General features: G+C 39.7%; 1 protein-coding gene across 1 annotated transcript in view; it reads left to right on the top strand.

Annotated features, from left to right (window-relative positions):
• Nucleotides 1–16,225, top strand: part of LGR4 (leucine rich repeat containing G protein-coupled receptor 4) — a 75,103-nt gene that overhangs the window by 20,421 nt on the left and 38,457 nt on the right. The window contains exon 2 of the mRNA XM_030950200.1: nucleotides 11,398–11,469. Coding sequence (XP_030806060.1) covers nucleotides 11,398–11,469 — 72 coding nt within the window. The remainder of the gene's footprint in view (nucleotides 1–11,397; nucleotides 11,470–16,225) is intronic.

Raw genomic sequence — 16,225 nt, 5'->3', positions numbered from 1 at the left:
GTCTTGCCCAGACTTTGGAGGCTCTGGTTGCTTTCAAAACATTGGGCGGGACAGACTAGAACACCAAAATAAACCACAAAAAAACGGAATAAAATTCAAAGTACTTATAGTTACTAAAGTTGGCATATTTATGAAATTGGATTTATAGCTGTTTATGTTCTCTTTTTGCAGCAGAGCAAAAACACACACAGTGAAGCTGCAACAGAAGGTTTTTATATGACTATATGTGTGAATTGATATCATAGCTCAGGAACATGGGTAGTTTTAGCCTCCTCTTACCTCGCAGAGATGCAGAAGTGTTCTCCTTTGGGAGACTTGGGAAGGAAAGCAACCTGTGTAAACACAGGAGATCTCTCTGCTGGAGCAAGGCAAGGCGCTGGAGCTGACTGAGATTTCTAGTGTGAGGCATTTGTTGTTTTGTGTTGCTAGGTGGAGAGGGATGTGGTGTCCTTGGAGTCCAAAGGGTGAGTGTGACTCCCCACGCTCCTGGTAGGGCGGGTTGGGGTTTATAGCATTGCCCTTGGAGCTGATCCTGCAGTGAAGCGTGCCTGGTGGGTGCTGGGGGTTGTGCAGCAGAAACCTGAGACTGCAGCGGTGGCCGGGGGCGGGACGGACAGACGGACCCAGATCTCATGGAACTGGTTTGCTTACATACTGCCCTCGTGTTCCTGAAGGGCTGTGATAAGGGAAAAGGGCTCCAGAACTTCCTCAGTGCTAATGAACGCAATTGTGGCTTGGTCGTGTGGGAAGTGTTGGTGTCGAGTTTTGCAGTATGTTTTAACTTCAAACACAGATATGGATTAAACCTGGAACTGACAACTCAATGAAGACAAGCCAGTTAGCATTGTCGAAAAATTAAATTGTTAACCTCAGTGACTGGTGATTCCTTTATGGTAAGGACAATTGATGCAACTGGCAAGGCTACCCTGTTTTAACTTACTTGCTGGTGTAGTGTTAAACTTTATTTACTTACAACATAATAAATACTGTTCCATAAAACTCCTTTAGGTTTTCTGTTGTTGATTTTATTACAGGCATGAGCTACATGTGACATTTTTTCTTAGTGTCTTCTTCAGTACTTTCCTCTCCTACTACCATAGGAGTTACCTGCTCCATAAAAGGCAGCTAACACCATCTGATTACAAAAAAAAAAAAAAAAAACAGAAATATACAGCCAGGGTATAGTTGGTTGAATTCTTAAGTGTGTAACCTGTTGCTGGATTCCCCTCTTCACTATGTGTGGAGACTTATGGGTTAAAAGAAATAGAAATATTTCTGCTTTCCTTTACTCGCGATTACAAATAATGTCAAGTCTTGCCAAAAATGATGGTTGTAGTGTATGGTTTTTAGATGCATATTTTTTGAGCTAAGATGATCTTACTTTGTATAAATTATTTTTAAAAGATCCCAAGTCACAGGGTAGCTGTGATGTAACCATGCTGAAAGCTTTCCTGTCAGGAGTTTGGCTGATATCAGGACATGCAAATTGGTTCCAGATCAGGGATGTGCATGATGTGAGTTCCCACCTGCTTTTGTCCGTGGACCTCTTTGTGGTCTCACTGGTTATTCACATTTTGTGATGTATACTTGTAGCTACAGGAGGAGTATCTTGGTGCAGATTTGCTCTCAGATTGCTGGATTAGTGTGCCTGTCACATGGTTTGATTTTTTTTTTGTACTCAATTCCCTGTCATTACTGTATTCCATAGAGTAAATAATTATGAAACTGTGAACAATACATAAATTTACTCTCTGCTGTAAATCATCTCTAACTGTGTAAGTCTCTGTATAAAAGAAATACTTCTGCACCGAAAGACATTTTGTTCCCCCCACCAATTTAGAATAAGCCCTTCTTTTAGGCTGTAATCTGCTCTCAAAGTGTGTCTCTTAAAAATTAACTGATGATCATGTTAACTTGCACTATATTCCTATTCCGGGACGGGATCACTTTCATAATAATGCAGTGGAATTTTTTTCTAGGTTAATTCCCTACCATATGTCAACAAGAACCATTAACTGTATGTGTGATTGCTTAATGGCTGGCCCGCAGTGACTCAAATACCAGTTCAAAAAAGGGCTTTTCGTGCAGGTATTGTTCTCGCCAAGATCTTGATGATGGCTTGACTGGCACATGAATAGGGTACATTAGAGCTAGTTACTGTGTCTGAAAGAAAGCTAAAACACCATGGTGGAAGGAAAAAAAACAGCAACAGGTTGATGTGACACGGGAAGGAGGAGGCAGGAGAAATAACTTAAAGATACGGAGGGAGAAAGAGGGAGATGTTACTTCTCTTGCAGGAACAGGCCTGCCTGAAGTATTGCAGGTTTTCAGTTGCTGCCAGTGAAAAAGTTGTAGGTCCTGCTTCAGCAAAATGCTAAAAGCTCACTGAAATCTACAGGATATATATGCTGCTTTTTAAAAAAATATTTTTAAAGGGTTCTGTGTACCACTGTTTACTAAAAATTATGATACTCAAAATCTTCTTTAATAGCCGGGGTGGTGGGTGATCTGAAGTTTGATTATTTCCGAAGTTTGATTATTTTGAAAAGTTTTTATTATTTCTGAAGTTTGATTATTATGAAAAGTCAGGTCAAGCGCTGTCACTTAGTTTCCAGATTGAGCCACAGAAAAGTGAATGGAAACGTTGCATATAAGTCAGAGCATAATTTCTTTCTGCTGCTACCAGATGGAGAGAGCCTACACATCTAGCCAACAAGAAATTGTCAGAACAATCTCCTGTCTTGTTTTCCTATTAGACAGGCAAAAGGGGCAGGGGAAGAAAGGTAACTAACTGGTTTTGGAAAGGTCATCATGGGTGGTAGCTGGGCATAGAACACAGGAGCAGCCTTGGTCAGCTGGAGGGGGCTTCAGGCTCTGTTGGTGACTTTTTTTTTCAGCTTACTTCATGTACCTCTGCACACTTGTATTCCTTGCCCTGGTGTTTGTTCAGTGCATTTAGGCAGTGAACACCTGTAGGTGAGGAGTGTCTCCAGTTATGTATTTGTACAGCACCAGTCCACTGATGTGTTGAGTAGGGCCCTCAGCTTCTCCTGCAATGCAAACAATAGGTGATAAGACCTGGTGCTCATTAGTGAGATAGCACGAGTACTTAGGAAATGGCAAGTGGATTTACTGGGTGGGAATGCAACCTGCGTCTTACTTAGCCACTCACTGCAGGTACTGACTGAGGCTTTAAATATTTGGATATTTTCTTTCTTGTAAGAGTGTTCTCCACTCTTCTGGAAGAATTGGAAAATAAAGCATGCTTGTAAATGATGTCATGTCTCATAGGCTTTCAGTTACTCCAGAATGGCCTGTGAGTACAGAACAGGTTTGTGTGCCTTTAAGTTTTTGAGTTCTCTGTGATCTTGTCAGAGGCTGTTGAAGCATGCTTAAGATTGCTGGGGAGAGATGGAAAAATAAGAAGAAAAATCTATATTAATTTAAAAATCTTCCCTTTTGCCATTAACAGCTTTGTTCACGTTAAAAGCAACAATAGATAAGTATCAAAAAGAAAAAAAATGCGTTGTGTTGGGACAGGCAGTAAGGGTTGGAGATAAGGGATGGTTAATACTGCAGAGTTCTGGCTGGTGGAATACCCAGTGGACCCTTCCCACTGGAAGATGGGCACAGGTAGTTGTGACTGTCAGAAATGGAGAGAATGCAAACTTTAAATACAATGCCAGTCTGACACTGGGGTCCTCTCACCATAGAAATGTTAGGTAATAGTATGGGTATTATACTTTCATAATACTACCTTGCAGTGAGAGATATAGGTAGTAGATAAAAGGTAAGAAATTAATTTCTCAGCTATTATTTAATTTATCAGCTGTTATTTAAACTTTATTTTGAACTCAGACTTCGTTGCAAACTCAAACACTTTCCAAGTGTAGTTTCCTCTGTAAACATCATCTTTGCCTGGTATTTCTTTTCTTGCTGTTGATGAATTCTCACTGTTGGGGCTGGCATGTCTGTGTGTAATGTGTATCCCTGGATTTTAGCTGCACTTTTTGGATTCCTAGTGCAGGCAGTTACCATTCCAAGCAGTAGTTGTGATGTGCTGCTGCTTGTGGAAGAGAATTGTTGGCTTCTTGTCATCAGGAAGATAGAATAAAAAAACACCCTACTACCAAATTTGTTTCTTTTTAATTGAATTGAAAATTTCTTGCTGATCCTCTAGGCTTTCCACGCTTTCATTACATACTGAATACAATTAAGACATGGGACAGTATTAATGTGACTTCACTTATTCTGTCCCTTCAGTAGTTGTATCACCATCCTGAAGGAACTGGCTAAATGGGAAAGAAGATCTAAACCAGAGATGTAATTCAGTTCCTTCTCTCCCTTGAGACTGGCTGCTGAGGGGTGTGATTTGGATGGAAATCACATTGGTTTTCATCATGTGAACATGTTCCTACAAGGAGCTGGGCACTGAATGTATTTCTTCAAGACTGTAGCATTGCAGTACAACTTAATATTAGTCTCAGCTTGAGTTTGTCTGATTTCTTTTCTCCCCCTGCCCACTCATCTTGGCCCCAGTGTCTCTGCCTCTCCCACTGCCACAACACCATGAAGTTCTCTTGGTTAACACAGACACAGGTTAACCACCTGGACAAAACTTGAAGTACTGATCAATGTCATGCAGCTGTATAATGGGTCCTTTTTGTTTGTTTCTTTGGGGGGAGGGGTTGTTGTTTTGGTTTTTTTGGGTTTTTTTTGTTTCTGATAGCTGGTGAAAAGTCGTTGGTCGCGTATGCTAAGAAAAATCTGTGTCACTTTGTCTTTATCCTCACCAGTGTTACTGTAATCAGGTCATGATCCATGTTATCAATGGTCCAAATGGGAAAGGATGGCTGGTTGCTGCTGGGTACTTCCCAGCATCATGTTGAGGTGCATTTGCAATATCCTGGCTTATTTAATGTAGTTGCTAAAAATATGAACAGCCTCAGCTTTTCCTACTGCTGAAACTGGATCATGGTTACTACCTGGGGAATTTTATATAAGATTAAGACCTGTTACCTAATGGTTTTGTACAAGTAGGTAGGAGGGCTTTATTCAAATACAGATAGCTCTGCCTAAGTAATTTTCTACGTGTTATAATTAAATAACTCAGTGGCAGACAGCCCAGACATTGGAAAAGACTGAATGGAGCCTACAGTATTACATGCTATTATCTATCAACAAACAGGTTAAGCTTGCTCAGAGGCAGCATTTTATAGGAATTTAAAGGTGCCTTGTTGAAACATGATCTTCTTTCCTTCAGCCAACACTCCCCTCTCTTTTTTTATCTCCTTCCCTTTCTTCTTTCCTAAACTTGACAGAATCAAAGAGCCAAAAAGATAGCTATTTATAAAGTGCTGGGAAGCACAGGGATGCGTTTTGATCTTATTTGTTTTAAACAGCCAATCTCAATTTGGTTTTGTTGAGATTTAATTTTGCTTTTCTGTAGCTAGGTATTTAATGGTTTGGCTTAAGACCTTTTTTACAAAGCAGAGTGTTTTAGGTCATTAGCATGCAGTGCATAGATGTGGTGGGAAGGTGTGTGTGCCCCCCAGTTCGGTGCAGATCCAAGTGTTGAGGGAGAAGAGTGTGAGCTAGGACAGAAAGTGTAACATTGGTATCTCCTGTGGGTTTTAGGAGACATGCCAGCACAACAGAGCTGTGCAGAAAGTTTCTTTGCCTAAGATGTGCACACATTTGGGGGAGATGCAGTTAGGAATGGTAGGTATTGTCTTTAAAAACAAAAGAAGACTGTTGCAGCTGGATGTCCCTCAGTTCACAGAGACTGGCCTTGTTTTCCTTTTCAATACCCATCAGTTATTTTGGGTATTGAAAAGGAAAACAATGCCAGTCTCTGTGCTTATATCTTGGGCTAGTTTATCTATCATTTTGTTGTCCTCTCTGTCCTACAGGAAGTCTGTACTTCCCTTTTGTTGTTACAAGTTTTCTTCTCGGGCAAGAATTATTGTCCCACTCCTCCCTGTCCATCACCTCTAGTAATCTGTTCTTTCCGGCCAGTCATGCTCAGGCAGTTGGTGTAAGAGAGAAATCTAACAGGGCTCAGGCTCCTTTATGGTAGAGGCAGTGCTTTAAAATGACAGAGTCTGCTCCCTGTGCCTGCAGGAGACACTGGGACATGCTGTGCATTGCATCTAATGCTCTTTTGTCTGATGCACTTATGAAAGCTGTGATTGAAGCCACTATTTAAAGATGAGAGTTTCTGTTTTTAAAATATGAGAGAATCAGTAAGTTGCCATCCAAGAGACAAAGTATTGCTGCTCATCCTAAAGCCTGGGGATGTTTGACTTTGGTTAGTGGTCAAATGAACAGTCCTTGAACATAGATCCAAGTAACTAAAACCTCACATCAGGAACTGGGCTTCTTGCAGAAGGAGTGTAATAAAAAGTTTAAGTGTGTTATGTTTTCTAGTTCAGTTCTGAAGTCTCCACTGCTGGTCAATCTAAAAGTGATTCAGTATCTGGCATTAGGCAAGATGAGATTGTGTTTGTCTCCACTGCTGGTTAATCTAAAAGTGATTCAATGTCTGGCATTATGCAAGATAAGATTGTGTTTTTTACTATGTCCAGCAAAGCTGCTTTCCTCTTCCAAGGAAAACGGACACAACAACTTTAAGTGGGGAAAACCCAACAGTTTCATATTCACAAGAACACAGAAACCTCATTTGATGCCTGTTTTCAGCAGAGGGAGAGTTTCATTGCTTTTACTATGGTTGCCAGTTAGTATAAGTATTTTTAATGACTTTAAAGTGTTTCTGTATTAGGTGAAAGCAGGAAACTCTGCTAAACTCAGCTGGAAGTGAATATTAAAGTAGTTGTCAGAATAAACTGGAAGGATCTACCTGAGCAGGCCAGAGACAGCAAATGAGTGCCTGAGTACCTTGGCTTGACTTTCCACCTTTTGCCTGTAAAAATTAATCTCTGCATTACCTGGGATAGTGAAAGAACATTCACAGCTACAAGCTACTATTTTAGTTAGTTTTACTCTTTTCGTAGTACCTTCTTGGAAGAAAGACAAAGCTTCTGTTGGAGTGGAAGATGATTTATTTATCATTCAAAACTGCAGCCATGGCACTATAGGAGGGAGTGCAATTGTGTTTATTTTCTGTGTTACATCTCTCCTCCCTGAAATAGACATTAACTGTAAATATTAAGGCTGTGATTCGTGTTATCCCCTGAGATGCAGCTTCGTGCTAAAGAGGTTACCACCTTTGACAGCTCATATTTTAGTTTCAATGCCAGCTTCTTGGCCGTCCTTTTAGTTTCAGTGCCAGCTTCTTTGCCCCATCATGCCCTTCAGTGTTTCCAGGAATGGGGCATCTGCCACCTCTGCCTTGGTAATGTTGGTCAGTGAGTGAAGAGCTAGCCTGGCTCTTTAGTACAGATAAACCCAGTTAATGGTTACCTGGTGAAGGTGCAGGTCTACCCACGATTCTCCTTCTTCCTGATGAATCTGCAGTGTAAACCATGGTATTACCATCATCTTAACTCTCTTAGAGCTGTTGTGTCTGTTTTGCACTTCCTGGGGAAAAGGAACTTAGTAAAAATTTCAGCTTTTTAGCAAGGCATCATGATAAGCAGTCCCTGAAGATTCATGTGATAAAGAAAGTCACAGTTGATATTTCTGTCTGTCCCAAACATAAATGTGGGTCTGAACTTAAAATTAAGGCAGAGGTGTAGTTTGCTGGGCTGACAGACCATACTGGAGACTTGTTGGAAGAACAAGAATACTGTGACAAGCCTTTTTGATACAGAGTCTGAGCTAGAGTTCACCAATAAAATTTAAGGCAAACATATGGGGGTTTTGGTGTTTTATTTATTGGCAGTTGTGTGTGTTTGGTGGCAATTCAAAGGTTTGCAGGTGTTGTGCTACTTTTAGGGGACATAGATCTGGATGTAGTAACCCAATCCATAGTAGGTCTTCTAGCCTAGTCCTGCTGAAAAGGGGCTTTAGGCAACTGCTGGCATGATCCTTCTGTTGTGTGGTAGCATCATTCCCATGGTCACTGCTAGGGGTTGGGATAGTACTACTAATGTTCTTTTATTCATTCTAAGGAACTTTTTTATATATTAGCACCCTAAATGATTTCTGAGTTTATATTCCCAAGGGATTTTTAGTAGAGAAGCAGGTGGTGTATGACAGCTTCTCAGTGGAGATTTCTTTGACATGTCAAGGGACATACTATATTTATCTTTATTAAATAGACAGCCTTCTTGATACTGCATTGACTGATCCCTTTGTTTTTTTTTTTTCTTTTAAAGTTTAGGAGTAGTAAAATGACTATTTCTAAAACGCAAGCAGTAGAAAATTAGCAAGGGCTGTTTTTGTTTTGGACTATGGTTTTGGGGATTGTCATTATTTTGTTATAGTATATTGTACTCTGCCATTTTTGTTGCAATTCTTCTATTAATTATGTGTTATTAAGAGTATCTTCCCAAATTAACTAGGTAAACTTTATAGAGACTAGTTATTAAGTAATCTAATTTTAGTGTCATGGGTGTTCCTAATATTGTTTGAAAATTCTTGGTCATGAACTACTTAATATTTTATTACCAGTGGATAGTGCTTGTGAACTCATTCTTTGAGGAGATTCTGTAAAGTGAAATGAAAAAAAAATTATATATATCAGTAAAGCTGCTTTTACATAGTGTTCTTCATTAAACAAGAATTGTTTTAAGACTTGCGTGATGATCATTAGGAGACTTTCAGAGCTGGTGCTTGGATATGGCCCAAAGTTTGCAAATCAGTGCTATAATGATTGATTTATTTATTAAGAATTACTATCGCATGTAATGAAGGCAAATGCAGAAACTTTGTAAAAATTTCAGCTTTTTAGCAAGGCATCATGATAAGCAGTCCCTGAAGATTCATGTGATAAAAGACAATTGCAGTTGATATTTCTGTCTGGATTTTTTAAAAATTTAACTTCACTGAAAATAGACTTGAGTAGAATTTGAGAATATTGATGATGGTTCTCATTGTTAAGGTGATCTGTTTCATGCTTACATCCAAAGAATCTACTTCCCAAATTAAAATTGTAGAGCCTAATCCTTAAGCTACAGGGAAAAACCATTTTTACTTAATTTCAGATCCCAGAGAAAGCCAAAATTGCTTTGAATTTGGATGCAACCATTCTGTGTGTCTGGTTTCCATTGACTTTGTTTAGGATTGTATAGGGCACTTCTGAAGCTGGGCATTTATAGCTCTGGAAATTTCAAGACCATTGCTTTCTGGTGGATGTTATTTCCTCAGCTGTCAAAGAGCCACAAATGTGTGTGCAGCCACAATCTTGCCAAAGTGATGCATAAGCATTCATACAGTGCTTTCTGATGCCATGTGCTGTTGACTTATTTCTTCTCCCACTATTTATTGTGGTGCATGTGACAGTAGGGTTTTATATCACCTGGACTGTTTTTTTCAGAGTTGGGATTTTCTTACATAGGTTACTAGTTCTTAAAATTAGGGTCTCCACTCTCTTCTTACTCTTCTGCCCTGTTCATAAATGCTTCCCAGCTGACAACAAAAGTGGATTTGCAGTCCTTTACAAAGGAGAGGACAAGCCTGGATGTGTGAAATGTGTGTGTTTATGAGAATTTGAAAAACGAGTGAGAATAGATGTTGCCGTCTCCCATGGGGCAGACAGATGACAGGTCATGTACCTGGTACGTTTATTTACTTTCCTGCACAAGAAGAAAAACATCCTCAATATACCAAGGCACAAAACACTGCTTAAAGCATGCGGGCTGTCGAGTCTGGGGATGAAGCATCTGCAGTTCAGCTCCTTCTGGAGCTTGGTGACGGAAGCTTTTGTACCATAGTGGATTTGTTTTGGCTCTTATCACAGTTGGGTTTGTTTTGTATGTGCTGAATCTCATTTTGATGCTCTTGAGTTAGGTTAGCATACTAAGCAGCTGCTGAGGAGCAACTTTTAGTTTATGCTGGGAAGTGAGAAATGAAAGTTTTGGACTACTATAACATTTATTTTAGAGAAATGCTTGCCTCTAGATTTAGTGTAAGTGCAGTTTTAGAGGAAAGGCTGTCTCTGGTTTTAGTGTAAGTGCAGTTTTAGAGGAAAGGCTGTCTCTGCATTTAGTGTAAGAGGGCAGTTTTAGAGGAAAGGCTGTCTCTGGATTTAGTGTAAGAGGGCAGTTTTAGAGGAAAGGCTGTCTCTGCATTTAGTGTAAGAGGGCAGTTTTCATTCTGGCAGCACCTGAGGGTCTCTGCTGTACAGGTGCTGCAGCAGATCAGCTGCCAGTTACTTTTAATGTCAGGGAGGAGCTTTAGTGGTACTTGTTGGCCATTATTGAGATAAAAGGAGAGTCTGAGTTTGTTTGTTTTTATTTGAATTGTGTAGAGGTGGCATGTAGGCACTAGAGAACAACGTGGAAGACAGCAAAGAGGGAAGGCTCTACTGACAAATGTTACTGAATTGCTTATTAACTATATACTGAAAAAACCCAAACCAGCAACCGAGTGGAAAGTAAGAACTTCGATTATGTCATGAATTGTTACACAGTTAGTTTAATTATCAAACCAAATTGTTTTCATGCTGCTTTTATTCGCATTGAGCAATAACTTGCTTTAGGAGTGGATTATCTGTGATCATTGTGTAGGTGTGAAGTGAGGTGATGGCACCAAGTCTGCCACTTACTGCTGCTTTGTAGAGAAAAAAGCTGAGCAGGTCCGCATACCTATCATGTAAGCACTTGCTGCCAGCTTCCCTCTGCTTGTGGACTGAGAATGAAATCTGCTTAAAACTATTACCTCGAGGACTTTATAGGTTTTGTAGAAGGAAAACAAAAGAAAACAAAAAAATACTGTGATGGAGTTAGGACATGTTTCTGCTATTCTTGCCAGTTGTTCCAGAAGCGTTGTTTGCCAGAAGCTATTTATTAAGTCCTAATGCATGTATTTTTTTTAAGACACTGTGGGATGAAAATTTGCGTGGTGGGTGGTCACAATATTTTTTTTCATATGCTTGTGGTTTTAGAGTATTCTTAATCATCTTAGTTAAAACTGTATATAAGTGTGAGTTGGTAAAAATTAGTACTGTAGATAACAGTACTGTAGAGCCTCTTCCATGCATGCCTCCCCTGTAGTTTCACAGTAATTATTTTTGTTTAGAGGTGTTGGAAAACTTTATTTTGTCAACTTCCCATTTTATAGGTCTTTGCTGCAACCCGATTCTCAAATTACAGTGACTTGAAAGTTTAGCATGCAAATTTCTGGAAAGAGATATTACGGTCTGATACTAGAGTAGTTTTTTCTGTTACCATGCTATCTGATGAGACTTTCTTTTTTGTGTCCTTCTCATAGGGTCTCATAGGGTGTAAAAATTCTTTCCTGGTTATTAATACATCTGTATTTGTTCTTTTCCAGAGATATCAGCATGAATAACATCACGAGACTACCAGAAGATGCCTTCAAGAACTTTCCCTACTTGGAAGAGCTGTAAGTATTCTACACATGTTAAAGTTTTGCTGCAACATCATATGGCTGTATAAAGTGGAAGGTGGGTGGAGAAACACTGTTGAGCTGTGAACAGAAAAAGCAATTATACTTTAAAAATATAATCTTGTACATGTTTGGAAACCAGGACAGTAAGTGCTACTTACAAGGGACTTTTTATAGTGATTATTTTAATCATGGCTAGAGTGATGACACATACTAATTACAGTGTTATCCAAAGATAACACAAGAGTTGTGTAATTACCATTGTTTCTGAAGGAGCTACAGTATAGCTGTTGCACAAGTTCCATAAAATAGGTGTTGCTTCATTTACTGAGCAGCTGGCTTCTGTTGTCCTTGTAGGCTGCAGATGCAATGCTCAGAAGCCCATCCTGACCTATATCAGAAGTTCTGTGGTACAGGGCTTCTTTTTCTTAATTTCTCTGGCAGAAAATTTTTTCCCACTTCCCATCTCCCTTTTGTCCTACTCTCATTTTAGCATTCTTTTGTGTGTTTTACTTGTCTGCTACTTGGATTTCTGAATCCTTGACCTCATGTGCTCAGTATTTTGCTGAAGTCTTAGCTAGGATGCCTTGGCAAAGCTGAAGCATGCTTTCAACAGCATTGTCCTTAATGAGGTTGGGTTTCAGAGTCAGTACACAGGGAGGCAGGTTTGACATTCACTTACTGCTTTAAGTACTGTTAGGTGGCACATGCTTTCTGTGTGCCTTAGTTTCCTTATCTGTGAAGAGAGGGTGAGGGTAATGGTTCAACTTGTGCAAGAGAGCTTTGAGAACTTCCAGTACTAAGCAACAGATAAGACAAAACCCCTGCAATTTGCTTTGCCTCTCCTATATTTTCAGTGACAAAGTAGGATTTCTTTAATTAAAGAGCATTTAAAGTACAAATTAAAGCCGTCTCTATTTGTGACTTTGACAAGACTAGGACTGTGAATGCTGCTGCATTGAGAGGTTTTTCAGTAAATCACCTTAGGGAAAGAACAGTTTTCCCAAAGGCACCGCCCTCATGAGGTAGGGAAGTGTTCTGACTTCACCAAGGAGGAAACAAGCAAAGAATGAAAACCATTTGTAGAGAGCAAAAGAATAAATGAACCCTGTAGCAAAACTGCAGATAACCAGAGTCAAAGGGTTCAGGGCTTTATCTGTTATAACCAGTACAACCACTGCACCTCACTGGAACAAAGCTACTGAGAAATCGATAAGAGATGGATTGCTTGCTTCTGAAGAAAGATTTGGGTTCCTGATGGCTGCTTCTTTGCACTTCTCCCTCACTAGTTACTCTAATAAGGTGTTCCACCTCTCCTTAGAATTTTGGTCTCTCTTACATCCTGATAACGTAGCAGCTACCATTACCAACGCACTTAAATAACTCCATTTTACCTGGTTCTTAAATAATTTTGACTCAGGTCAGTACAACTGTGAAGTGCAGTTGAGTTCATTTATGTCAGATAAATTGTGTGTGGTATCTCCTATCTCATTTCATGTTTAACAAGCTCTGGTTTATTCCCTCTGATTTGAGGTATTGCTTGTATCTGTGATATAGTCAAGAACACTTTATGAAGAAAACTAGGTTTTCAGATGGTGCTTTTGTGTAATTGACAGAATTTAAGAAAGGCTCTATGGCATGAGTAGTCAGCTGGAAAAAAAGAAGTGGCCTAGGAAGGCTTGGTTGGCTTCAGAATATATGCTAGCAAACATTCCATATGTGCTTTATAATATGTGCCTTCTGTATGTCTGTATATTTTGTTAGACTAGATCTGTAACCCCCTTTTTAAATTTTAATTCTTTGTAGGCATGTTTTACACAAGAAGTTGAAAAGCCCAAACAATTCTGTTTTTCCAACATAGATGACTGTGGGAGACTTCATTTTTCATTCTTTCCCCAATAAGTAATTAAGCAATAAAACCTAATGGGTGGGTGTTATTGTGTAACTTCATAAACCTTGGGGTGCATCAGGAGATAAAGAGGAAAGGCAGAGCCTTCAGCCATCATCTGTTGTGCTTATTGCCTAAGAGCCATTTGCTACATGTACCTCATTGTTCCCCTAAATTCCAGGTTTTCAGTTTAAAAAAAATAGGGTAGCATTAAGCTCAGAATTGTGTGAACACCAAGAAGCTTTAAATCATTCTTAGCATGCTTACTTGATGTGTTAAAGCAGCTCCTGGGAAAACAAAAAACCCAAAACAAAAACAATTCCAGATTCCCTTGTTTCAGTTCAAGTTATTCTTAAATGGAAATATAATGAACTAAGTTCAAACAAAACAGTTTTCCTCCTTAAGAGAAATGACCAGCAGCAGATACGACACGTTTCTGCTTTGTTCTCCCTGTTCCCTTTTCTCTATGGGACAGGGTACAAAAATGTTTCATTCTTTAATTTTGCTGGTTATGAACAGGAGCAACTGAACTCTCATGCTTCCTTCTGTACAACCACAATTTTTCCTTTATGTGATTGTCACAGTTTCTTCCTGGCTTTTATTTGTAGCTGAGCAGATCCAAATTCTGACAGCCAGGCCTCAGCAAAGTTTTGCTTTTTTTGCTTTTTCAGCATGCAAACCTGGGAGTTAGTGTCCATGCCAAAGAAAAGCGATTTAAAGAAAAGACTTAAAGTGGTGTTGGAATGTGGGCTAAAAGTGACTTTTCATTGAGAAATTGTCCCAAGAATTACACTAAAGAAAATGGAAATGCCACAAACTAATAGGAATGCAGTAAGTACCCACACCAGCATGCAGTTTAGTGGGTCTCCATCAAGGAGATAGCCCCAGACACTTTTAACTTCATACCATGACGCAGCCCTGCCACTGTCAAATGCTGTATTCAAGTAGCCCTTGGCAGAGTTTGCTAATTAATGTTGCAAAATAGTATAATAGAATTTAATGGAACGGAAATAGGAGACAATTAGAATGTATTATTTAGGCAACTGAGTTGTTACATGTATGGAGAGGCTGAGATTAAAATGTTCAGTAGGTGCCATTTGAAATGGGGGTTTTCATTTCTTCAGTGAAATTATTTGGTAGTCTGCAGAGGCTTCAGGGGATGATTTTCCAAATCCTGAAAAGAACACTAGTGGAAGAAGCAGAGCACCAGACTTAGAAGAGCTTGCTGCTCAATTCAGAAGTACATTCTGCATCACCAAAGAGGAAGCAACTTGGGTGCTTCAACTGTGCATCCCAGGCTGGTTTTAGATGTTCTGGATTATCCAAGACACCTACACCAGACTGACAGGTCTGACACAGATGGGAAACTAGTGGGTGCTGTGAATGGCAGTTTTGGTGCCAGGTGGAAGAGGACATCTGAAATGGCACTAAATGGCCATGTTAAGGCAACTGACTCCCCAGCAAAGAATCAAATTTGCAGGAACAATCTAGGATTTTGTAACTTTGAGGTGATGTGCTATGGGTGCATTGCTCCCATCACAGGTACAAGCCAAGGGGTTTTGCCTTGTGCAGGGGCAGGATGTGCCCATTGGGTTGAGTGCTCCATTCACAGCCCTGTTCACGGGCTCATCACGCATGTCCCCGCGCAGCACGCTCGCCAGATGGCAGCAGGAATGAGCACTGTTTATAAATGTTACGCAAATTCTCCCTGTCTGTGTAACTGATACCCATCTGGAAGTCATTTGCAATGTATTGGAATGGCAGTGGTCAGAGTCAGGGAGAAGCAGACCACCAAGGGTTTTGCCTTAGCAGTTAATGATGTGTATTCTTCAGAAAATGCTAACATAAACATGCTGGAGCCTTAAACATGGTATGGAATCCAAAAATTCTTGAAGAACTTGGCTGTGGTTTTCTAACCGCACCTGAAGTATTTATAGAAAGCTAGAAGAGGAAAATATAACTAGATAATGCAGTGTTTTTAGAAAGTAGAAACCGTTTCCAGTGTGAATTTATAACTAGAATATCCAGGTTGTGTTATATTTTGATGGCCTTTTTAAAAGGTGGCAGTCCCTTCCAATATGTAAAGTTATCTAAAGTAGTTTGAAGGATTTTACACTTTATTTGTGAATGATTTGCTAGATTAATTAAAAAGGCAGTCTCTTATTGAGGAAGGCACAATTAAAATTATTTTTATTCTTGGCCAGTTTTCTAGTCTGTCTTCAGAAACTTGAACCACTCCAATAATGCAAAAGTATCTTTGACTAAATGACCTTTTAAGCTTGTTTTGATTTCCACTCTTAACGCTTTAGAATGTTGTGATCTCATTTGCCCTGCATTCATGAGCAAGATTTAGATGATCAGCTTTTAGCTGTGTGGCTGCTGGTCCATGTGAGAAGCAGAGGACTACAATCTGTTCCGTGTCTCTCTGTGGGTTACTTGTGACAGAAGGATGTGATTGTCCAAAAGGAACACAGGTAATTTTCCAGCCAGTCAGCCCTGACCTTCTCCTGCAAGGATCAGGGACGAGGGTGGTCTCCACTCTTGGATTGTTGGGTATAAAAACCATATCACAGCCAGTAATGCTGCAAGGAAAGGAATCCTTCCTGAAAGCACCAACAGACACCAGGGCTCAGTCAACTTCCAGATGTGTACTGATACCAAGATGTGTGTTTGTTTTTTGCTCATACATGATATGCAATAGTCTCTCTCCTGTGATGCTTCAGATACTGTTTGTTTTATCAGGCAAGGGCAAAACTTTCTTATTTAAATGGCGGGTTAAAAATAGTTGGGGAAAAAAGTAATAAAGAGTTAGCTCAGTAAAAGTCTTTTCTGAAACACAATGCTAATCTGCTTTTTGAGAAATGA

This window comes from Camarhynchus parvulus, chromosome 5, assembly GCF_901933205.1.
Source record: "Camarhynchus parvulus chromosome 5, STF_HiC, whole genome shotgun sequence".
Classification (NCBI taxonomy): Eukaryota; Metazoa; Chordata; class Aves; order Passeriformes; family Thraupidae; genus Camarhynchus; species Camarhynchus parvulus.
The sequence above is the reverse complement of the archived record's forward strand: the minus strand, read 5'-3'. Positions and strand labels throughout refer to the sequence as shown.